This window comes from Moschus berezovskii, chromosome 14 (genome assembly GCF_049115385.1).
Source record: "Moschus berezovskii isolate FMDL1 chromosome 14, NW_MosBer_1.0, whole genome shotgun sequence".
Classification (NCBI taxonomy): Eukaryota; Metazoa; Chordata; class Mammalia; order Artiodactyla; family Moschidae; genus Moschus; species Moschus berezovskii.
This window is the reverse complement of record NC_142473.1, coordinates 18,231,066-18,256,989: the sequence shown is the minus strand read 5'-3', so window position 1 is coordinate 18,256,989 and position 25,924 is coordinate 18,231,066. Positions and strand designations below refer to the sequence as shown.

Here is a 25,924-nt window from a genome sequence, read left to right as displayed (position 1 = left end):
CTGATTGTTCCTGGGATCCTGAGAGGATAGCCTGACCTCGGATCAGGGCATGTATCCTGTGATCAACTTCTGGTTCCTAAGATATGAATTAACCAGCAAATGTGAAATATTAAATAAGAGCAGCTAACATCTGAGGGCTTACTTTGTGCCCAGTGCTGTTTTAAGGGCTTCACATGTATTAACTCAAGTAATCCTCACAACTGGCTAATTGTAACACAACTGGTCCTTTTGATAAATTTGCTATTTAAGTCTCTGCGCAAACATTCAGTTATTTATAAAACTGATGACTGTCAACAAACATTATTACTATCTCACATGGTCAGAAGGAAAATACCAAAGAAAAATATAAGCAAACATGTATAATAAAGTGTATTTATTATATACACTTATATAACAAAATATATATATTTTTTATTTATACATATATAGTGTATTTTAAGTTCTATCAGTGAAATAAGATTTAACATAGCAACTTAAGCTCAAAATCAAGAGTGAAACTGCTTTTAGATATATGGCATATAAAAAGTTAACACAATTACTAAGAAAGAAGTATATTTGTCATGTATTCTCCTATGAAATCGGTAAATATGATCTATTTTGTTTTTCTAACAAATATACCAGAAGCAAGAGTTGCTCCTTTCAAGATATTCGCCCTGGAAAGCAGTACACTTAACCATCAGCGACACCTTTTGTAGTCCCCTATAAGGTATGTTTGATTTTTCCCAACACTGTCAAATACTATCTTAAAATAGAATATGGTAATAGTTAAAAGTGGGTCCGGACTTCCCTGGCAGTCTAGTGGGTAAGACTCCACACTGCCAAAGATTAAAAAAAGTCTTATTTTGTTTTCCTCTTAATGAAGTAAAGAATATTTTATTGAAGCTGAAATATAATGCTAATGCCAAGCAAAGCCAGCAAGTGCCCTACTGTACATTCCCATGGCAGTCCAACTAAAAACCAACCAGGCTCCCAGTGGTCTGAGGTCTAATAAAACTCCTGGATAAATAACTTATATACCACTGAACTGTACGTAACTTTTGGGTTCTCAGATTACTTATCATGAGTTAAACATTTTTAAGACATGAACTCTTTACCTCATTAGTAAAGTTATCCCATAATAAATCAGGTGTTTTTCAATCTCCTCTTGTATCTTTCCAAAATACTAAACCTATTCATGGTAATATTTCAAATCATTTTCTAGAATGTCGATAGCTCTAAAGCACATAAAATCTCTCTCCATACCTAAAAACAAAAAAACTGAATCTATTTCATATATATTGCCATGATTTCATCTAAACACATTTTTTCATCAAAACTGCCTAAAACAGGATTTCATTTTGAGTTACCTTGCCTATTTCATTTCTTTACCTCCTTTAGCAACATATAAATGAATTGAGTGAATATACTACCATTAACATAAATTAAAAATATTAAATAATTTAATGTGATAATAATACTTCTAGTTATCTAGGAAACTTATAAGAACTTCCACTTTACATGAAATGTAAGATAGTCAGTGACCAAACCCAACTCTCACTGGATAGCTTAAAAGAGAGAGAGAGCTAAGAATGGATGTCCCAGATAAATTACCTGTCTTGTCATCTGCCAGACACAGTCAATAAACTGAAGAAAAACAGGTGATCTGTCTGCATCTGCATGGTTCTTATCTCCATGGCCAACTCTCTGAAGCAAAGAGTGAAATATTATATGAGCTTTGTAGGATTTTTCGCCTTCTGATGAAAGTAATTTTATTTTTCAAGAAAAGTAACATTTGCTCCATATTTTGTAAATTCAGAAAATCTTTTTGAAAGAGCACTGCAAGGAAAACAGAAATCACCAAATTCCACAAAAGAGAAATGTCTATTAGCATTTCAATCTGCAACCTGTCCAATTATTTCCTGGCAGGAGACACTTGTAAATACAAGTCTGTTTAACAAACGAAGCTAGATCCTAAAAAGCTGACAATGGGAGATAGGAGCAGTCAGACCTCAGAGCCCAGATTTTTGTCCTGAAGATTTACTATGCCCTGAGTATTAAACAGTTCCTTGTCCACTAGCCCCAGGAAGCACAGGTCTCTTTTAAGACCTTGGCCAGGGCATAAGGGGGACCTACTGCATTGGAGCTCCAGGAGGTCTTTCAAAAAGAATCACATCAGCACAAACCTCTGAAAACTTTTAAAGAATGCTTGACATCTCCCCTCAAGCATGCACTCACCTACTTTCTTCATCTTTTTTCTCCTCTGAGGACCTCTGCTCCAGATGACTGAGATAAACACCTACCCTATACTCCAAGGCAGTGATTCTAAAAGAGTGATCCAGACTCCCAGCAGTGGGAGAGGTCTGTGAGTTCAAAACTATTTTCATAATATTACTAAGACATGCTTTGCCTTTTTCAATGGCTTGACATTTGCACTGTGCCATGCTTAGTTGCTCAGTTGTGTCCGACTCTTTGCAACCCCATGGACTGCAGCCTGCTAGGCTCCTATACCTATGGGGATTCTCCAGGCAAGAATACTGGAGTGGGCTGCCATGCCCTCCTCCAGAATGGTGTAAAGGTGATGAAGGAAGAAAACTTTTGGTACCTTAAGAGGAAATCAGGAAACAAGGCATTGGAATCGAGCTATACTATAGTTATTATGTTTGCCCAGCCAAACACTTGTAGTTAAATGAAAGGAAAAAAAGCCAGTCTCTCTTAAGCCAATGTCCTTGATGAAGCAGTAAAAATTATTATTAACTTCAATAAATCTCCACCTTGGAGTATAATTTTTTAAGTATCCTATGTAACAAAATGGGAAATACACATAACGTGCTTCTATTGCAGACTTAAGTAGAATGTAGGAAACACAGCTTTTTCATGGAACATCATTTTAACTTGAAAGAACAACTGATATATGAATTATGGTTATTAAGACCTGAATATCTTGTAGATATCTTTTTTGAAAATGTACAAAAGTGAATGTGTCACTTCAAGGAAAACAATGGGCAGTATTTGTTACCAATGATGAAATTCAAGCTGTTGAGTGAAAGTTAAATTTGAGGGAAAATTTTACTTGCCACAATCAGTTTGATAATATTTAAAAGACTTTTCTGATAAAATTAGTAGTAGTATTAATACCTGTGATTTTATGATATATAATGAAAAGCATTAAGACTGGAGGAGCTGTGTAAATCAGTAAGCCAGTATTTTCCCAAGTACCAACACATATATTACAAAATCGTGCACAGGTAAAAGATCTACTTATTCAAAGTTCAGGACACACCAACAGGATTTAATAGAACAAATACCAAAAAACTCATCAAGCCAGTTTTAGATTCCACATTACAAATAACCACTAAGAAACTACCATTTGTCAAGTTTTGGCACAGCAGCAAAGAAAACTATCCACAATTCCCTGGAAAAAAATTAAAATACCCTTTTTGTCAACCTATATATCTGCATGTGGTCAAATTTTCCTCATATCTTCAACCAACAGAACATATTGCAACAAACTGAATGCAGTTAGATATGAAATTTATCTATTAAGCCAGATATTAAAGAAACTTGTAAAAAATGTAGAATAATGCCACTCTTCTCATAAAACTTCATGCTTGACTAACATATTATGCTAGTTACTTTTCTTTAAAATGTTATTCATGCTAATATATAACAGGACTATAGGTTGAATGTTTGTGTCCCCCAAAATTCACATGTTGAAAATTGAATGCCCAATTTGATCGTTTTAGGAGCTACCAAGGTCATGAGGGTGGAAACGTCATGAATGAAACTAGTGCTCTTATCAAAAGGGACAAGCCCCAGAGAGCTCCCCAACCTTCTTCCACCATTTAAGATAATAGTGAAAGGCTGGCAGCCAGGAATCTGGAAGAGGGCCTTCACCAGAGCCCTACCATGCTGGCACTCTGAATTTGGACTTCCAGCTGCCAAAACTGAGAAATACAGCAGTCCAAATGGACTAAGAAAATGGATTATTTCTTTAAACAATATACACATTTTAAAAATTTAATTTCTAGTATGGAAAATACTGATGTAAACAAAGTTCTCTGGGGTCATCAATAACTGTTAAAAATGGCAAGAAGTCCAGAAATCAAAAAGTTTGAGAATCATTACCCTATATTAAACATGTGCACATACCCTCTGAATCAGATGTGCTTTGTCAAATCCTGCTTTCATATAACAATCAGGAGTGGGGAAATGGAGTAGGTAGAGTCAGCAATTTAGGAATCCACTGCAGCTTCAAACAGTCTGAAATGTTTATGATTTTGATTACACTTATATGAACATGTGCAGCACTGGATGACTGAAACGTCACTCTTTTAACGGTTTTATCATGGTAAGTACATTTTACAGAGAGCTGAAAAACATAAGCCATCTGAATGGATACGCCAGAGGACCAATTTTATTTAACAGTTCAAGTTCAAAGCAGCAGACTACCTTTAAATGTCCATTTCTTGCAAGTTTTTTTTTTTAAATAAACACTGCTAGTGGATCCTAACGTCTAACATTAGAGACAGCATCTGGGCAAACATAGTTCAGAAAGTTTTTCAGCTAACCCAGGAAAACGCTGCCAAAAATCACACTCTTGGGGGCTTCAAGGCCTCTGAGAATCTTCTCTCTCATCTCTAGGATCCTCGAAATAATCTGACAAGTTTCTCTTGAGCAGTTTACCCCATTAGAACTAAGGGTCAGTCTTACATGAATATCAACTGAATAAAAGACATGATCTTCACAGGCCTTGTGTGAGACGCACATGTGATACCCTGGGTCAAGGTTCTTCACTCACAAGCTGAAATCGATGTCCGAAGCTCAGCCACTCTTTTTCCACAAGGACTTCAAACCCTCGGATGGTGCGGTAGTATCCATCCAGCATGAGCATGGCCAGGGAAGTCAGCTGGGCCGTGCGGTCCCAGCCATCACTGCAGTGCACCACCACAGACGTCTTTCCTGACTCCACCCTGTCAGCAATCCTGAGAGCCCCTGCAAGAATAAGCTGAAAAACGGATTTTTTTCAATGAATTTTTTAAAAAAATTAAATGCTTTCTTCCTCAAAATTTGTAATAGTTTTGTTCAGAGATGACTATCTCAAAAACAAGTGGAGAAAAGAATATCAGTCCTTTCCTAAAACGAATTTTTGTGAACGCTGGAAGATACTGACGCTTTGCTTTTAAAACTGAAAAATCTCAATGCAGACTCCTATTAATCCACACAATGAAATATCCAAACAAAAGGTAACTTCAGGTTCTAAACAAATCAGGAGTATGACTAATAAGAAAGGATTAAATTCCGAAGAGATCTATTTCTAAGATTCTTCAAATATTCCAACATCATCCATTTAAGTAAAAATAATACACCAATTGAATTCTTACCTGTTACTTAAAACAGTGATACTTAACCAAATCAGAATAAATACGAAAGCAGTAAAGTTGGATATTATAAAATATTCTACAGTTTCTACAGCATTTACTCTACTGTTTTTATACCACACAGCAAGCAAAGCATGAAATTTTAGAGAAAGCTGACTTTTACATATTGGTATGAATGAAAAATTCTCACTGGACCAATGTATTATCATGTCAATTTAACTGGTATCTAAAATAACTTTTAGGTATTTTGTTTAAATATGCCGGCTCCCTCTGCAAAATAATTTACCTTCTCTGAAGTTGATCTTAAGTTAAAATTAGAGAGAATTAGATGTAACCTAAATATACACACAGTGTGATATCCTTTAAACTGAACAATAGAGCCCCCCTCTTCTCTGCAATGGCCCAATCATACTTTAAGAGCAGTGTGATTACACAAACATAGATGAGAGAAAGATATGCTGTACTAGGCTTGGAGAATCTCACGATGACCTCCTTTTAATCATAATCGTAGGCATATTTTGGAAGTGGGGTACTCTGAAGCAATCTCAACCGTGTCTATGCATCAGAGTTATCTGTGAGCATTAAAAAAAAGGAAAAAAAAAAGGCCTGGTCTCCATTAATCCTAACTCACTCTTTTAAATATTTCCATCTATAATTCAAATATGGGGCTTCCCAGGTGGCACAGTGGTAAAGAATCCACCTGCCAATGCAGGAGACACCAGAGACACAGGTCTGATCTCTGGGTCGGGAAGATCCCCTGGAGAAAGAAATGGTAACCCACTCCAGTATCCTCGTCTGGGAAATCCCGTGGACAGAGGAGCCTGGTCGGCTGCAGTCCATGGGGTCACAGAGTCGGACATGACTGACTGAAGGAGCACACACGAAGCACATTGAGTCAAATATATATGCAAAATTACACATCACTGACCTAAAGGGTTAGAACAGTTGGGAAGCTAAGACAACAAGGAAGCGTTCTCCAAAGTGGTCATCTTCATCCACTCATTCACTTAAAAGGTAAACACTGATGGAGTCCCCTACCACATGGTAGGCACTGCTCACGGTGCTGGACTATAGAGCAGCAAACGGAACAAAGTGCTGGCGTAATGAAGTTTATACTGTACTCACGTGAGGCCAGCCAGATGCAAATAAAGAAAGAAACAGTGAGTGAGAGGGCAACAAGTGAAAAAGTACCATCCACGCAGAACTCTCACTGTGTATGGAGTGGGTAGGAAAGGCATCTTTGAGAAGCTGATGTTTAAGCAGAGATCTAAAGAAAGTGAGCAGGTAAGCCTGGCATGTGTGAAGACTGAAGGAGGAGAAGATGGTCCCGGCACAACTGTACCTCTTTCAAGGAAATGAGTTTCTGTTATAGCCAGCTTTTTGGAGAGACTGTTGTACCTGCTAAAACATGACCTGTAATTAATGGAATGCTGCAGTGAATGTCAGTTCCGAATCAAGTCTTATGGTATTCTATTCACATATCGTACAACGCAATAGATGGTCCCCATGACCATGCTCTCTAAAAGAAGAATGTTCATGTACTTTGCTACATTCAAGCTTCTATGTTTCTAGAAGAGAAACAATAATCAAAATAGTTTATAATTCTCAAGACGTCAATTTAGCCTTCAATTTTTCTTAATTTTAGAGCTCTTAATGTGAGTATAATCTATTCTTTCTTAACATGAAAAATTATACTTCCATTTATTTCCTAATATTAATATATATGCTCATATATTTTATAGAGATCTATATATAATATAGAGAGATCTATATTTTGGCAAGCTATGTTATTGAAATTTAGACCTATCTGAAAATATTTATAACTATATTAACTGGAATTTGAAGTCAAGTGGGCCTTAGAAAGCATCACTACGAACAAAGCTAGTGGAGGTGATGGAATTCCAATTGAGCGATTTCAAATCCTGAAAGATGATGCTGTGAAAGTGCTGCACTCAATATGCCAGCAAATGTGGAAAACTCAGCAGTGTCCACAGGACTGGAAAAGGTCAGTTTTCATTCCAATTCCAAAGAAAGGCAATGCCAAAGAATGCTCAAACTACCGCACAACTGCACTAATCTCATACGCTAGTAAAGTCATGCTCAAAATTCTCCAAATCAGGCATCGGCAATACATGAACCGTGAACTTCCAAATGTCCAAGCCGGTTTTAGAAAAGGCAGAGGAACCAGAGATCAAACTGCCAACATCCGCTGGATCATGGAAAAAGCAAGAAAGTTCCAGAAAAACATCTATTTCTGCTTTATTGACTATGCCAGAGCCTGTGACTGTGTGGATCACAGTAAACTGTGGAAAATTCTGAAAGAGATGGAAATACCAGACCACCTGATCTGCCTCTTGAGAAACGTGTATGCAGGTCAGGAAGCAACAGTCAGAACTGTACATGGAACAACAGACTGGTTCCAAATAGGAAAAGGAGTACGTCAAGGCTGTATATTGTCACCTTGCTTATTTAACTTACATGCAGAATACATCATGAGGAACACTGGGCTGGAAGAAGCACAAGCTGGAATCAAGATTGCTGGGAGAAATATCAATAACCTCAGATATGCAGATGACACCACCCTTATGGCAGAAAGTGAAGAGGAACTCAAAAGCCTCTTGATGAAAGTGAAAGAGGAGAGTGAAAAGGTTGGCTTGAAGCTCAACATTCAGAAAACAAAGATCATGGCATCTGGTCCCATCACTTCATGGGAAACAGATGGGGAAACAGTGGAAACAGTGTCAGACTTTATTTTTTTAGGCTCCAAAATCACTGTGTATGCTGATTACAGCCATGAAATTAAAAAACGCTTAGTCCTTGGAAGGAAAGTTATGACCAACCTAGATAGCATATTAAAAAGCAGAGACATTACTTTGCCAACCAAGGTCTGTCTAGTCAAGGCTATGGTTTATCCAGTGGTCATGTATGGATGTGAGAGTTGGACTGTGAAGAAAGCTGATCGCCGAAGAATTGATGCTTTTGAACTGTGATGTTGGAGAAGACTCTTGAGAGTCCCTTGGACTGCAAGGAGATCCAACCAGTCCATTCTAAAGGAGATCAATCCTGGGTGTTCATTGGAAGGACTGATGCTAAAGCTGAAACTCCAATACTTTAGCCAACTCATGCGACGAGTGGACTCACTGGAAAAGACTATGATGCTGGGAAGGATTGGGGGCGGGAGAAGAAGGGGACGACAGAAAATGAGATGGCTGGATGGCATCACCGACTCGATGGACTTGAGTTTGAGTGAACTCCGGGAGTTGGTGATGGACAGGGAGGCCTGGAGTGCTGTGATTCATAGGGTTGCAAAGAGTCGGACACGACTGAGCGACTGAATTGAACTGAGTGCTACCCTGGCTCCTGTGGGGACAAAGAAGAAATATGATTTATCCTGTCCTACTCTCCATGAGTTAGCAATCTACATTAATTGACACATAAAAGTAATTAAATCAAGTACATGGGAGCATCTGATTAGCTGGAAAGGAAAGTAAAATGAAAGCTCAGAGAAAATGGAAATGAATTCCATCTTGGAAGACTTTATCAAAGAAGGGAACCAGGAACTGAAGGATGGGCAGATTCAGATAGGACAGAAAAGAGAGGGGAAGAAAAGTAAAATAGAACCAAATGCGTAATACAGAAACCTAATTCATTCAAGCACCAAAACTTAAAAGTAGTTCTAATTATCAAAGTAGTTATCAATTTTTCACTGTTTAAAAAGGTATTTTCATCTTGATTTCAATTGTAAGAGCCAACACATAAGAGGGCAGAGAAAGTCCTTGTTTGATAGTCTCTAACAGTTTAAAGAAATAGTAACATATACCCACCTTAATATGTTCCAGCCAGTGAGTAGATTCCAAATTAGACAACCAGTGGGTCTCCTCAATGTTGGGGTACACAATCTCCTTAAGTTTTCGTAAAGATTCTCTCATAACATGGATATTGTGGATATCTAGAAAAACGAGTTCTGCATTTTGATAGGCATCTTCACTTTCATAACCTCCACCTTTTGCCTAGAAAAATAACATCACAGGAAATAAAAAATGAATGCTTATCCATTGTATGACGACATCCTTGAAAGAGTGCCATAAAATACCCAAAAGCTTCAAAGCTCATCCATGTCACTGATGGACAGGAAAACTCCATGGGAAAATGTGGCTGGCTCAGGTCAGACTTAACACAACCACGCTGTCCCACATGTTCTTCATAAAACAAGAATATACATGCTCAGCCTGACTTCCTCTTGTTGCTATTATTAAAATTATACGTGATAACATATAGGAAGGTACTTAAAGCACTATAATTTCACTATCCATATCTCAAGTCCTACCCAAACATAATTTCATACAGAAGACTGAAGCTCCATGTGCAGGGACATCTGTCTAGTTTACACCTGACCCACACTTTTCTTCACTTCATCTTAATATTTGCAAAGTGCTTTGCAATCGTGGTGACGGACTTCTAGGGTAACTGCATAATTATTATTAAATTAAAAGACAAAACAAATATAAAAGCACAGAGTACTATAGAATAATATAGAATAATATTATCACTATTTTCAAAGAGGTAAATCTACATCTACAGAATAGAATGAGAAATATTTGGTGTTCACAGTAAGCTACAGCTGGAAAGAAGAATCAAATTTTTCTGGGCTGAATCTTTCTCAGTTTTATGAATAAAATATTCTTCTGCCTTCTGGATAAAATATGCCTCATCTCAGGTATAAAATCATGCCTCTTTGAGCACTAATGGAAAAAAACTAGGAAGATGCTGGAACAGTCACTGTAGTTATATAAAATTAAGAGATCACATTTTTGAAAACAATAAAACTTACCTCTTAACCAACAACAAATTAGTGAAAAACAGACGTTCAAGCTTCCTTTCTGACACTGATAGCGTGGGAAATGGTTTAGAGTCAAAATGGGCACAAGGACAAAATTAACATCGTTTCATTAGGTCCCTGTTAACAAGGATTATTCTGGAGAGTAGGGCCAGCTCACATCAGGGGCAGAGGGACATTCAAATGTGTTGCAACAAATCCTAGAAACATGGCAGTACTGCAGCTACACAGAACCTGTCACAAAAACATGCAGGATGAAAATGATCTGGAATCAAGACTCGTACAACTTGATGAGTACGTTAAATGTTGTCGTATGACTTTGAAAATATACTAAAAACACTGAAATACATACTTTAAGAATGCATTTTATGTGAATTATATTTCAATACAACTGGTATTATTTAAAAACAGAGCAACTAGATAGTAAAACTGAAGACACACAAAAAAATCACTGAAGACAGAACTAGAGGACAGAGCATTCCATCAAACCCCAAAACTACCAACAGTCACAAGATCGTCACAAGACCTCGATGCTATCAGGAATGTGAAAGGAAATGCAGAAGGAAGCAATGCATATAAGAGGGACGAGAGAACAAGGGAATCACAAGAGAGTCTTACAGTTTTTATTGTTCTGCTTCCTGGTTTTAGCTCTCTTCCTCCAGAACTACAGGAAAGAACAGGTCAATCTAAGAAGTGCAGCTGAAACCGAGGAGGGTTCTGTCCATTCCAAAAGATGAGTTATTAGAGAAACTCACAGATTAAGTGAAAAGAACTTGGAAACAAATAGAAATAAAAGGGAAAAAATTAAAAATAAAGGCCAAATTAGAAGAAACTCAAGAACAAACGAATACAGTGGATATTAAAAGAAACAGACAGGGAAAAGTAAAATATAAAACCAAAATGGAATTAGAAAGACATAAAAAAGATTCAAGAGAAAGCGACAAATGATGAAGAGAGGCAAAGAAGAGACAACTCAGGAGTGACAGCAGTCCTGAAGAAAAAAGCCAAAACAAAGAAATGAAATAAATACTAAGAACTATGATTAAACAAAACAGTCATGACGCTTTTAAACTGAAATTCCCGATGAAAACAGCACACATGCACACCTGATAATATAAACCCAAACACAGCATGAAGACATATTCTGGCAAAATAACTGGACTTCAAAGAAAAACAAAAGACAAAAGTCTTTGCTCATCAAAGTAAAATGAGTGACTCAGAAAGAAAAATTTAGTTTATCATCAGACTTTGAAACTTTATGACAAAAAAAAAAAAGGCAATATATTTAAGACATTCAAGAAAATCAAATGCAAACCAAGAATTTTATGCCCAGGAAAACCAATATAAGGAACATAAGCTGCTCCCCCCAACCCATGTCCATGCTCAGTCGTGTCCAACTCTTTGGGACCCCATGGACTGTAGCCCACCAGACTTCTCTTTTCATGGAATTTCCAGGCAAGAACACTGGAGTGGGTTGCCATTTCCTACTCCAAGTGATCTTCCCAACCCAGGCATCAAACCCACGTCTCTTGAGTCTCCTGTATTGACAGGCAGATTCTTTCTGCTGCTCCACTTGGCAAGTCCCTCATAAGCCACTATCAGGAGGTGAATACTCAGAATATTGTTTCTATCAGCTCTGCTGAAATATTTACAAGAGAACAACTTCAGACAAAAGAAAAAGACTTGAAAGACTTCCACATAAGAACTGGTTGTGTGCACAAAACACAGCTACTTGTAGAAGTCAGAGGTCAAAGGAAGAGTAAGTGTACAGAAAGGAGTGTGAAGACCACCTACTCTGACAATGTAAATACAACACATGTATTTTACAATGGGAGCAAGTCCAAAAAAACTTTTCCCTAAATGTACTGGGGATACTAGTAACACTGTCATTCTAGCACCACGGTAGGATAAAGCAAGTGAGTAATTATGTAACATAACAAATCTTATCATTCCCTCTGAGAATCAGCATTCCTGGTGCAGAAGGAAGGAGTTACACATGTAATTTTGAAGAAGTTATGTAAGAACCTGCCTGCCGTTGTAGGTGACCTAAGAGATGGGGTGTTTGGGAAGATCCCCTGAAGGAGGGCATGGCAATCCACTCCAGAATTCTTACTTAGAGATTCCCACGGACAAAGAGCCGCCTGGCAGGCCACAGTCCATAGGGTGGTAAAGAGCCAGACATACATATGAATGCATACATGTAAAAAATCTAACACTGAATTTAAACTGAAAGCAGCAGTATGAACTCATGAAGTACTTTATCTTTGAAAATATATTAACATTTCCTGGCTCTATCTATTTCCTAGTCTATTCAGAAAAGACTCAGAAATTGCACCAGTCCAGTAGCAAATAAGTATCCTTAACACCAAATTATGGTTTCAAATACCATCTCCTACTAACAGAAACCAGAACTTAGGGAAATGGCTATTCCAATTCTGGGGCAGGAAACATACAAGATTTCATGATGACTCTGTTGTATCTTATCATACTAGATAGCAAAGATTACTATGTGTGTGGGCTCAGTCACTTCAGTAGTTTCCAACTCTTTGCAAACCCATGCACTGTAGCCCACCAGGCTCCTTTGTCCATGGGATTCTCTAGGTAAGAATACTGGAGTGGGTTGCCATGCCCCCCTCCAGGGCATCTTCCTGACCTGGGGATCAAATCCATGTCTCCTGCAAGTAGGCAGATTCTTTATCAATGAGCCACTAAGGAAGCCTCAAGATTACTTACTATGGTCATGACAAACACACTCGGGAGGTAACTTGAAAAGTCTCCTTTTGATCAAAGGTGGAAAAAAAATGTAATACTATCTGCAATGAATTAGAAACTGCTGACTATATACAAATACAATATATGCTTCAGTTCAGTCACTCAGTCGTGTCCGACTCCTTGCGACCCCATGAATTGCAGCACACCAGGCCTCCCTGTCCATCACCAACTCCCGGAGTTCACTCAAACTCATGTCCATCGAGTCGGTGATGCCATCCAGCCATCTCATTCTCCGTCGTCCCCTTCTCCTCCTGCCCCCAATCCCTCCCAGCATCAGAGTCTTTTCCAGTGAGTCAACTCTTCGCATGAGGTGGCCAAAGTATTGGAGCTTCAGCTTTAGCAGCAGTCCTTCCAATGAACACCCAGGACTGATCTCCTTTAGAATGGACTGGTTGGATCGCCCTGCAGTCCAAGGGACTCTCAAGAGTCTTCTCCAACACCACAGTTCAAAAGCATCAATTCTTCAGCAATCAGCGTTCTTCACAGTCCAACTCTCACATCCATACATGACCATTGGAAAAACCACAGCCTTGACTAGATGGACCCTGGTTGGCAAAGTAATGTCTCTGCTTTATTGTGTCCAATTCTTTGTGACCCCATGAACTACAGTCCACCAGACTACTCTGTCCATGGAATTTTCCAGGTAAGAATACTGGGGTAGGTTGCCATTTCCAACTCCAGGAGACCTTCCTGACCCAGAGATTGAACCTGTGTCTCTTGTGTCTCCTGCACTAGCAGGCAAATTCTTTTACCACTGTACCACCTAGGAAGCCCCAATGCATTTACAATGACACTTTCAAAAATTAGTCATTCTCTCGGGATGGTAGGGAATAAATTTATTATTGGGAAAACTGATAAATAAGGAAAAAGAATCAAGTATTTACCCTGGCTTTCTTATATGAACTGAACTGCTGATTAACTACAATTTAGACAAGAGAAAGTGCTTCTTTTTAGAAAGAATTCAACTAATAGCTGAAAAGAAAATTATGAACTTAAGAGTATCACCATTTTGCAACCCCACTGAAGTAACAGATCTCAGCACTGAGCTTGATCAGTTGCTAATATCCAAAAAGAAGAATCAGTCGCAAATTGTATGCCTCCTTATGTATCCCCTACAGCTTTGCCAAAGGAATTGAACCTAAATCTGAATAAACCTCTGAATTCATGTGAAGGAAATTCAGAGGACAGAAGAACTATGCCATAACACAATCGGCAAAGTCTGGACTGTGGGAAACTCCACAGTAAAATATAGTGGAGAGAAGGGGGGAATCAGGGAGGGAAGTACAAGGGGAAGACTTCAGATGAAGAGAGACTTAAAAGACATACAAACACAATCTTAACAAGGCGAGACTAAACTTGAGAGACTAGTGATGTGTTTACTTCAGTAACAACAGATTAAGTAATGTAAGAAGATGACCACTATAAAAGTTAGGACAGTGGTTACCTTTAGCAGGGGCAGAAGGCAAATCTGATTGGCGTAGGGAGCACATGGAAGGCTTAGTGGCTAGTAAAGCTTTAATTCTTGACATGGCTCATGACTGCAAAAGAAGTTGTCACAGTCACACTGTTCCACACATATTCACTGCTATTTCACACATATTCACACTGTTTCACACATTTTACACACTGTTTCACACATTGCTGTATCACACATATTCACACTGCTATAAAAAAAATATTCTTACCATGAAGATAAAAAATATTTGTTGCAACAAATATGTATGCTTTTGCAAATTTTAAAAGGGAGATGGGGCAGGTGGGTATTGGGTGAAGGTGGTCAAAAGGTATAAACTTCCAGTTAAAAGATAAATAAGTTGTGGGGATATAATGTACAATGTGATGACTATGGTCAACAACACTATACCATATATTTGAAAGTTGCTAAGAGAGTAAATTTAAAAACTTCTCATCACAAGGAAAAAGACACCATAACTATGTGAAGTGATGAATGTTAACTAAGCTTACTGTGGTGATCATTTCACAATATATATATATATATGCTATATACCTCAAACTTATATACTTTTCTATGTCAATTATATCTCAATAAAATAGCAGGAAAAAAGACACCTATCTAGCTCGTAAACTAACTTTCCTGAAGAATAATGGCAATATGTGCAACACTTTTAAAAATATGAATATTTTAAATTAGGATATAATAATGGTATAGCTAGAGAACAAAAATGTCAACAAAAGGTACTTGTAGACGGAAGCCCACCAGGCTCCCCCGTCCCTGGGATTCTCCAGGCAGGAACACTGGAGTGGGTTGCCATTTCCTTCTCCAATGTGTGAAAGTGAAAAGTGAAAGTGAAGTTGCTCAGTCGTGTCTGACTCTTAACGACCCCACAGACTGCAGCCTACCAGGCTCCTCCATCCATGGGATTTTCTAGGCAAGAGTACTGGAGTGGCTTGCCATTGCCTTCTCCGATATTTAAAATACTAAATATTAAACATCTAATATTAGAAGAATGGTTAAGTAAACAATGACATAGTTGTATGATGAGTTCTATTAAAGTATTTCTCAAGAACAGTTATTGGGAAGACATATTTTTTATAAAAAGGAAATACAATGAAACAAAACAATCAATATTTAATGCACAGAAAAAACAGTGGCAGAAAATATATCAAAGATCAGTAATTATAGGTGCTTTTTATTCCTTTCCTTTGCCTACCCCTTCCTAGATTTTTGTTGTCTATTACCTATTTTATGATCAGAAAAATGTACCAATACATAAAATATACCAAGAAAGAGATTTCCATAGTGAAATACATGTGGGAATCATTTTACAAGGAATATAACATTTTGCCTACCCCCTTTTCTGCCTTATATGCCTCTCATCCTAGATAACATCTTTTTTTTTATATATTTATTTATTTGGCCATACCAGGTCTTAGTTGTGGCATGTGGGATTTTGTTCCCTGACCGGGAATAGGATAGTAGTCCCTGCATTAAAAGCATGGAATCTTACCCACTGGACCACCAGTGAAGTCCCTCATCCTAGATAATAAGTCTCATTCCTGCTACCTTATGGTATAAGTAATTACTGGAAAAATATACACCAGTCCCTGGGGAACCAGTTTCATATGTACACTGTCCTGTTTTGCCTTTAAGGGGAAATATTTACAGTTTAACAGAGAATGCCTGAAATTCAAAGTGTCCTCAAACCACTAAACAGGATAGAAATAATTAAGTACATGCTCCATAATTTAATTAAAGGATGATCACCCCAGCATTGTTTATAACAGCAAAAAAGAATCAAAAAAAGAAAAAATAAAAACCTAAATATCCAAAAACAATTGGTGTTACTAGTTATCATACAATTAAAATAATGTTACAGATATATATTTATTAGCATAGAAAGAAACAGCATCAATTAAAAAAGGAAGTTGCCATTATCCCATTCTGTCTTAAATATATGAGTACACACATATGCACACAGGTCTGGAAGTATAGTCAAGGTTTAATGGTGTGTGTCTCTTATTTAGTTATAGAATTTGGGGTGTTTTAGTTTTGGAGGGAGGCCGTGTGCGTTTTTTTCTTTGTCTTATCTGTGAGGCAATTTTTTTAAAGCTAAACTGTCTCTCTTCTCTTTTCTTCTCCGGTAGTAGATTTTTCCAAGTGGACCAGAATTTCTATTTCCACAACGCTAATATTTATTCTATAGTAGAAATCAGGACCACGGCTTCAACGAACTGCCAGTCTTCAGTGTGACTAGCTTGTACAGGCAGACACCTGCCAGAAGAGGGCAACACTGGTCACTGAGAACTCTGCATGATTCCTCAAGGGTGCTGTGCAGACTTCAGTCTTGCAAAGTTTGGTGCCCAGTTTGGAAAAGGGAGAGTTTTGCCCCGAAAACAACTCTGCTAGTTTTTATGATTCTCATTTACAAATAAGCCAATTAAAGTTACTAAAAAGATTAAAATTAAATGGGATTGACATGTACACTGCTATTTTGAAAACAGAAAACCAATAAGGCCCAATAAGCACAGGGAATTCTGATCAACATTCTGTAATAACCTATATAGGAATAAGAATTTGAAAAGATACATGTATAACTCAGTCACTTTGCTATACACCTGAAACACAACATTGTTAATCAACCATACTCCAATATAAATTTAAAAAATAAAATTTTTTCAAGTTATACTATCAAGTAGAAGAGCCAGGATTAGAATCTACATCTTTAGCATATGAAAAGCCTAAACTCACCCTACTGCACGGAGTACGTGTGCATGTGCTCAGTCACATCCAATTTGTTGTGACCCCATGGACTGTAACCCTCCAGGCTCCTTTGTCTACAGAATTCTCCATGCAAGAATACTGGAGCAGGTTGCCACTTTCTAGTCCAGGGGATCTTCCCGACCCAGGATCAAATCAGGGTCTCCTGCATTGCAGGTGGATTCTTTACCACTGAACTACCTCCTGACAAACTCATGAAACTGTAACTATAATCTTAATTACTGAAAGAGGATCTCACCTTATTGGCAACTGCATTAACACTTGGCCGGGCGTCGAATATAAAGATTTTATGAGATTGGGCATTGGAGTCCATAATGGCTTGAAGGTATTTTTCATCTTCTTTGCTTCGCTTCCCACTCACCCCTACCATGGGCTGGCTGCACCGAGTGATTGTGGCTTGACTTTCAGGATGAATCCATGACAAAACCTTAATGGGGGGAAAAATGGCAACACACCCTTTGACATGCTTCTCTATTTATAGTTCTTCTCCAAAACATTACTCAATAAAACTCTGCTTTCTAACTGGATTCAAAGCCGAGCCATGAAAGGAAACATGAGGCTGCTATAAAAAATCATCATTTTTCTTTCAAGTCAACTCTGGCATGTGGAAAACTTGGTCTTTTAGTTAATCAGATATTGATTTAGAAGAGTCATTAATTAAAAGTGTTGTCTCTAGGAAAAAATACATTAAAAGGGGGCTTAAGTAAACTCCACTTTTATAGTTCAGCAAAAAGGCCCAACTGCAGTGTTCAGAGTCTACACATTTTTGTACCTAAAATTATTAGAGCTTATCTTTCCAGAATACAGAAATTCATCACAAATTTGTATGGTTTTCTATTCCAGGATTTAAAGGAAGAGAGCGTTTATCACTATGACCAACTGTACAAGATAAAGAAATAGTGAATACCAGAGCCAACTTTGATTTCAAATTAAGAGCCATGCAGTTCTGAGCAGCTCTCTTATATCCATTTCAAACCCTCCAGAAACCTCTTTAGTCTAAGTCTTTCCTCTAGTTTTAATTTTACTCAATAACTCATTCCCTAATAGCCCCACAGACAACCCGATCCTGCATCTACTCCCCCATTCATTATCCTCTGCATTATGTGGGGCACAAAAGCAACGGGGAAGCTTCAGCACAGCTTCACACTTACTGGGATACGGCCCCGCGATCTGAAGGAAGCCACTCTCTTCAACTCTTCATCAGGGATATTTGCCGGAACAACCAAGAGGGCAGGGTAGGTATCACAAAGCTCATATCGTTCATTTATCTTTGTTATTCTCCAGCTTTCATTTGGAATTCCCTACATGTTAAACAAACATAAGAAAAATCACTGCCTAAGAGAAATATCTGAAAACATTAGAACAGAAGGCTCCTATTCAACTTCTCTTAAACTCCACTGTTCATCTTTTAAGTTATTGGAACAATTATTGTCTGCCTATGGTGATCAGGCTTTTACGATGAGACCTTATAACACAGAAAATCTGTATTCATTTTGGCACGCAGTTTTATGTTAACAGATTTATTATCTCATTAAATACTGACTGAGTGCTGGGTCTGTCCTAAACATATCAAACAAAAACAAAGGAAACAGTAAGACTAAAAATAAAAATGTTCTTGTCTTTAAAGAGAACAGTCTCATACAGTTTGACTGGATGACTGACTCTGCTGCCATTCATCATACAAAGAAATGTCTGAGGGCAAGCACTAAGCATCCGTTAGAACGCTATGCACATATTTATCACTTATATACATAAAGTGAATTTTACAGTAGTCCTGGATGTTCATTGGAGGGACTGATGCTAAAGCTGAAACTGCAATACTTTGGCCACCTCATGCGGCGAGTTGACTCACTGGAAAAGACTCTGATGCTGGAAAAGGTTGGGGGCGGGAGGAGAAGGGGACGACGGAGAATGAGATGGCTGGATGGCATCACCGACTCTGTGGACATGAGTTTGAGTGTACTCCGGGAGTTGGTGATGGACAGGGAGGCCTGGCGTGCTGTGACTCATGGGGTCGCGGAGAGTCAGACACAACTGAGCGACTGAACTGAACTGAACTGAACTGAATGTTGCTAACATAAAACATATGAGAAAAACAAGAAAGTAAGAGAAGGCAAAGCACCCCCCCCAAAAAAAAGAAGCAACAGAAACAAAACATTTTTTAAAATACACATCAATTATTAAACTTTGGTCCTTAAAGGTTTGTTATATTTATAACTAGTATACCACTTCACATATACAATTACTGAATAAGACACTAAAATTTCCATCCTCCGTTAGTATAGAAAATAAAGCCATTACAGTAAATGGTTAGAATTAAGAAAATACATTTATTTTTATTACCTATAAAAACTCATAATAAACAGAAAAAGAATTGGAAGAAACCAAATTACAGTAAATAAATATATACACATTTATTGAGCATTTACTATCTGCAGGCGCTATGCCTATACATGCACGCGCATGCGTACACACACACACTTTACTGTATTCAGATTTCATTAACGTCACTGTAGAGATGAAGAAACTGTGGCACAGCTTATAACGTGACTAAAGGTAGTAAAAAATTCCATGTAAATTCTAAACCTATCCTTTTTATTAATAAAATACATTGTGCCTCGAAAAAAATTTCACTATCCTGATTCACAAAATTGTTATAAAAACCTGAAATCAAAGTGCAGGAGGTACTTCTCCTCCAAAGGGGTATTTCTCAAGCTGTTGCCAAACACCCAAGAAGATATTAAAATTAAGAAAGAAGGGAGGACTTCCCTGGTGGTACAGTGGATGGGAATACACCTGCCAATGCAGGAAACAGGGGTTCTGTCCCTGGTCCAGGAAGATCACAAATGGCACAGGGCAACTAAGCCATGCGCCAGAATTCCTGAGCCTGTGCCGGAGCCTGCATGGTCTAGGGCCCGCATGCAGCAGCTCGGAGGCCCGCACCTGCGGCCCCTGCTCTGCAGGAAGAGAAGCCAGAGCAAGGAGAAGCCTGCATACTGCAAGGAGAAAGCAGCCCAAGTCCAGTGACAAAGACACAGCTCAGCCAAAAGTAAAAATAAATTAACTAAATTTTAATCAAAGAGAAGGCAAAATTCCTTCCCAGTAATCATGTGGTAAATATCATCAACAGAGTTTCCATTTACACTAGCCATTTTATCATCGGTACCTTACATACTATTTACCCCATGTATTTAGCCTGGCCCCAACTTGCTACCTATGATCAACGTATCTCCTTCCCTCTTGCCCTCCTCAACTTTATACTCAGGTAAAATTCGAACTTATTTTCAGAAATAAGAGAAAGGTTTAATTAGAGATGTTTAAAATGTATTCATATGCAAGAATAAAAAAAAATGTACAATGAACTGGTGAGTTTATAGAGGAAGTGCTCAATCAAGAAACTTCAGTTCAGTCGCTCAGTCGCATCCAACATGGACTGCAGCACGCCAGGCCTCCCTGTCCATCACAAACTCCAGGAGTTCACTCAAACACATGTCCATTGAGTCAATGATGCCATCCAACCATCTGTCTTCCCCTTCTCCTCCCGCCTTCAATCTTTTCCAGCGTCGGGGTCTTTTCCAATGAGTCCGTTCTTCACATGAAATGGCCAAAGTATTGGAGTTTCAGCTTCAGCATCAGTCCTTCCAATGAACACCCAGGACTGATTTCCTTTAGGATGGACTGGTTGGATCTCCTTGCAGTCCAAGGTTCTCTCAAGAGTCTTCTCCAACACCACAGTTCAAAAGCATCAATTCTTCGGCACTCAGCTTTCTTTATAGTCCAACTCTCACATCCATACATGACCACTGGAAAAACCATAGCCTTGACTAGATGGCCCTTTGTTGGCAAAGTAATGTCTCTGCTTTTTAATATGCTGTCTAGGTTGGTCCCAGTTTTTCTTCCAAGGAGTAAGCATCTTTTAATTTCATGGCTGCAGTCACCATCTGCAGTGATTTTGGAGCCCCCAAAAATAAAGTTTCTCACTATTTCCACTGCTTCCCCATCTATTTCCCATGAAGTGATGGGACCAGATGCCATGATCTTAGTTTTCTGAATGTTGAACTTCAAGCCAACTTTTTCACTCTCCTCTTTCATCAAGAGGCTCTTTAGTTCCTCTTCACTTTCTGCCATAAGGGTGGTGTCATCTGCATATCTGAGGTTATTGATATTTCTCCCGTCAATCTTGATTCCAGCTTGTGCTTCATTCAGCCCAGCATTTCTCATGATGTACTCTGCATATAAGTTAAATAAGCAAGGTGACAATATACAGCCTTGACATACTCCTTTCCCTATCTGGAACCAGTCTGTTGTTCCATGTCCAGTTCTAACCGTTGTTTCCTGACCTGCATATAGGTTTCTCAAGAGGCAGGTCAGGTGGTCTGGGATTCCCATCTCTTTCAGAATTTTCCACAGTTTGTGGTGATCCACACAGTCAAAGGCTTTGGCATAGTCAATAAAGCAGAAATAGATGTTTTCTGGAACCTTCTTGCTTTTTCAATGATCCAACGGATGTTGGCAATTTGATCTCTGGTGCCTCTGCCTTTTCTAAATCCAGCTTGAACATCTGGAAGTTCTCGGTTCACTCACTGTTGAAGCCTGGCTTGGAGAATTTTGAGCATGACTTTACTAGCGTGTGAGATGAGTGCAACTGTGTGGTAGTTTGAGCATTCTTTGCCATTGACTTTCTTTGGGATTGGAATGAAAACTGACCTTTTCCAGTCCTGTGGCCACTGCTGAGTTTTCCAAATTTGCTGGCATATTGAGTGCAGCATTTTCACAGCATCATCTTTCAGGATTTGAAATCGCTCAACTGGAATTCCATCACCTCCACCAGCTTTGTTCATAGTGATGCCTTCTAAGGCTCTCTTGACTTCACATTCCAGGATGTCTGGCTCTGGGTAAATGACCACATAATCATGATTATCTGGGTCGTGAAGATCTTTTTTGTACAGTTCTTCTGTGTATTCTTGCCACCTCTTCTTAATATCTTCTGCTTCCGTTAGGTCCATACCATTCCTGTCCTTTATTGTGCCTATAATTGCATGAAATGCTCCCTTGGTATCTCTAATTTTCTTGAAGAGATCTCCAGTCTTTCCCATTCTATTGTTTTCCTCTACTTCTTTGTACTGATCATTGAGGAAGGCTTTCTTATCTCTCTTTGCTATTCTTTGGAACTCTGCATTCATATGGGTATATCTTTCCTTTTCTCCTTTGTTTTTTTCACTTCTCTTCTTTTCACAGGTATTTGGAGGCCTCCTCAGACAGCCATTTTGCCTTTTTGCATTTCTTTTTCTTGGGGATGGTCCTGATTCCTGTCTCCTGTACAATGTCATGAATCTCCATCCATAGTTCATCAGGCACTCTATCAGATCTAGTCCGTTAAATCTATTTCTCATTTCCACTGTATAAACATAAGGGATTTGATTTAGGTCATACCTGAATGGTTTAGAACCAAGAAACTTGAGTGCCATCTTTAACTCATCCAATTAACAATCAATTTTTAGGATTTTTTTCCTTCCAAAAGCACCAGAAAAGTTTGCTCACTCCTCTCAAGCCTCACTTCTCTTCTGTAACTCTGCAATCCATTCTCCACACTGCCTCAGAATTCTTTTAAGATGCAAAAGTTATCATGTCATTCTTCTGCCTAAAACTATCAACGGCTACCTGTTTCTTTTCAGATGACGTTTAGAACTCTACACAGGACTTGGCAAAGACCCTCACATTCCTGCTTTTCCCACTGACCTCTGCCACTCTGTAGCATTCTCTGGTGCTTGCCACAGTCCAGCCTGAACCAAACACCTTCTGTTTCCAGATGGCATCATGTTCTCTCACTGGAGTACTTGCTCTATTAATCACAGGATTCATAACCGTATATTTGATTATTAGTTTATTTCTTTGAATCTGCCATTAAACATGTATCCATTGGAAGTCAGGATTGTGTCTTTCTGTTTTAGCCACTAATACAGACTAGGTGCCACATGAATCTGATTAATGAATGAAGAAATTATTGAACCATAAGGAAGCTTCTACAAGAAGAAAAATTGGCTTCTGAAGCTTCCTTAGAAACTATGGAGTCAAAGCTGAAAGGGTCAGATCTCCTGAGATCCTAGTGTACCACCCTGAACCCAGGTATTTAACTCCTATCTCTCTCTCTCTCTCTCACCACCTTCCCATATCCTTCAAAAATCACTGCCAGGGAGAACTTCTGTTACCACTGAGATTGTGTCATCTTCTTCAGAAAAAACAAAAATGGGCTTCCCTGGTGCAGCAATTCAAGAGACATAGGAGGTGAAGGTTCGATCCCTGGGTCAGGAAGAGACTCTGGAGGAGGGAATGGCAACACACTCTAGTATTCTTGCCTTGAGAATGCAATGGACAGAGGAGCCTGGTGGGCTACAGTCCACAGGTTCACAAAAGAATCATTCGGACACAACTCAAGTGACTGAGCACACAGCACACTTCAGAAAAATGGCTAGGTGGGAGTAGAATTATTGAGGTAAGCCATTACCTTAATGGCTCTCGTTCTCCTCATTCTTAGAGAAATTGACATACCTACCTCCACCAAAGGAACTGCCTTCCAAGAAGAAAACTGGAGTTGGCTAGTCAGCATATACTTTCTTTGTAGACAGTGTTAAAGACATACTGACAACTGTTGATCTCTGACGTACATCTTTGTACTCTCCACAAAATCACTGCCCTTCAGTTAATATATCCATTTGTCAGAGTCAATTTACAACCAAATTAACTGGATTATAGCTTTCCTTGTTAGTTACATCTCAGCTCTGAGAATAAAATTCTGTTTCCTTGGCTGTAGAGTCCTCTACAAGTTTGTTAACCCAGATATCTACTATATGATTATTTGTGCATAAGACCATACTCATTTTTTATTTACTGATTTTTACCATTTTAGCAACCTGATGATTTCTCTTTACCTTACCCACAAATTTCAGAGTCCTCTGTAAATCAACACATGTGTCAAGAGACAAAGGAATATTCTCCCATACAGAAAACTTAAATGGTTATTCACAGTTTGGTCCAATTAAAAAATATATAATCTAATTTCTTTAGGCATGATAATGGATAAGTCTACGCACCTAATGTGACTTTCCTTTTGTGTTTCAGCAACAGCACACAAAAAAGCCAACCAACCATGATTTGTTTTTAGAGCTTTACAATGTAATAAATACAATAATAATCATTTAGATAGATTTCTATGGTTTACAATGCACCTTCCTGCATATCACATTAACTCCTCAAAAAAATCCTTTAAGGTAGTTCTTCTCACTAAGTAAAAAATAAAGGCACTGCGGCACACATCTAACTGTGAGCACTAACCAAGAGCTAGAGCTGGCGTTCCAAAGTGGGGTCTCCTAAATGACTGGCAGCAGACTGTGGTGACAGCTGCACAACTTCATGTGAAACAACAGGGGGCTGTACACTTTAAAGTAGAAAATTTTATGGTATCTGAACAATATCTCACTTTCAAAGAAAAAAAGAATAGAGAGGCCCATGAGACGGTATAATCCCTAAAAGTAAATGAAAAAGAAACATACAGTGAGCAGAGAATGCTATTATCTGCTTTAAAAAATAAATAATGTACACACATATACAGGCTGTTCTGTTCTGTTCTGTTCAGTCGCTCAGTCGTGTCCGACTCTTTGCGACCCCGTGGACTGTAGCCTACCAGGCTTCTCCATCCATGGGATTCTCTAGGCAAGAATACTGGAGTGGGTTACCATTTTCCTTCTCCAGGGGATCTTCCCGACCCAGGGATCGAACCCGGGTCTCCCGCATTGGAGGCAGACGCGTTAACCTCTGAGCCACCGGGGAAGCCCGATATACAGGCTAGGTAGCATAAAATCTCTGAAGGATATACAAGTGGTGAGTAACGTTATTTCCTAATGGGAGAAGAGCTGGGACAGCTGGGGAAAATGCTGGCCCAGAAGGAAAACCTTCCTTTAAGTATATCTTTTTATATCTTTTGAATTTTATGCAGTGAATTACTGAATTCAACTTTTAATTTACAAGAAAGACAAAGGCATACTCTGATGCTTTATCTTTAGTCTCAACATTTATGTTAAAGTTCAAGTTCTTTATATATTTTGGATATTAACACCCTTATCAGAGACATGGTTTGCAAATATTTTCTCCAGTTCCAGAGTGCCATGTATCTGATAAGGCTGTTAATATCCAAAATATATAAAGAACTTAAAAACAACAAAAAATCTGATTAAAAATGAGAAAAGGATCTGAATAAACATTTTTCCAAAGACATACAAATGGCCAGCAGACACATGAAACAACGCTCAACATCACTAATGTAAGCGAAATGCAAATCAAAACTACAATGAGATACCGCCTCAAACCTATTAGAATCGTAATCATAAAAGAAAAAAAAAAGCAAACAAATCACAAGTGTTGGTGAGGATGTGCAGAAAAAGGAACCCTTGTATACTGTTGCTGGGAATGCAAATGGTGCAGCCACTATGGGAAACAGTATGGAGGTTCCTCAAAAAATTGAAAATAGAACTACTATATGATCCAGCAATTCCATTTTGAAAACATTAATTCAAAAAGATATATGCTTCCCCTTGTCACTGCAGCATTATTTACAATAGCCAAGATATGGACACAATGTTAAGTGTCCACTGATGAATAAATGAATAAAGAAAATGCAATATATATACATAATAATATACGGGGGCTTCCGAGGCAGCTCAG

The 25,924-nt window shown here is 38.5% G+C and overlaps 1 protein-coding gene across 3 annotated transcripts in view; it reads right to left on the bottom strand.

Annotated features, from left to right (window-relative positions):
- The window catches only part of MTMR2 (myotubularin related protein 2), a 118,407-nt gene that overhangs the window by 5,777 nt on the left and 86,706 nt on the right, over window positions 1-25,924 (bottom strand). For all 3 annotated transcript variants that reach the window (XM_055422909.2, XM_055422910.2, XM_088842895.1), the window contains 5 exons: window positions 18,358-18,507; window positions 17,445-17,633; window positions 9,182-9,367; window positions 4,778-4,984; window positions 1,591-1,683 (listed from right to left, as the gene is read on the bottom strand). In XM_055422909.2, the coding sequence (XP_055278884.1) occupies window positions 1,591-1,683; window positions 4,778-4,984; window positions 9,182-9,367; window positions 17,445-17,633; window positions 18,358-18,507 (825 nt within the window). The remainder of the gene's footprint in view (window positions 1-1,590; window positions 1,684-4,777; window positions 4,985-9,181; window positions 9,368-17,444; window positions 17,634-18,357; window positions 18,508-25,924) is intronic.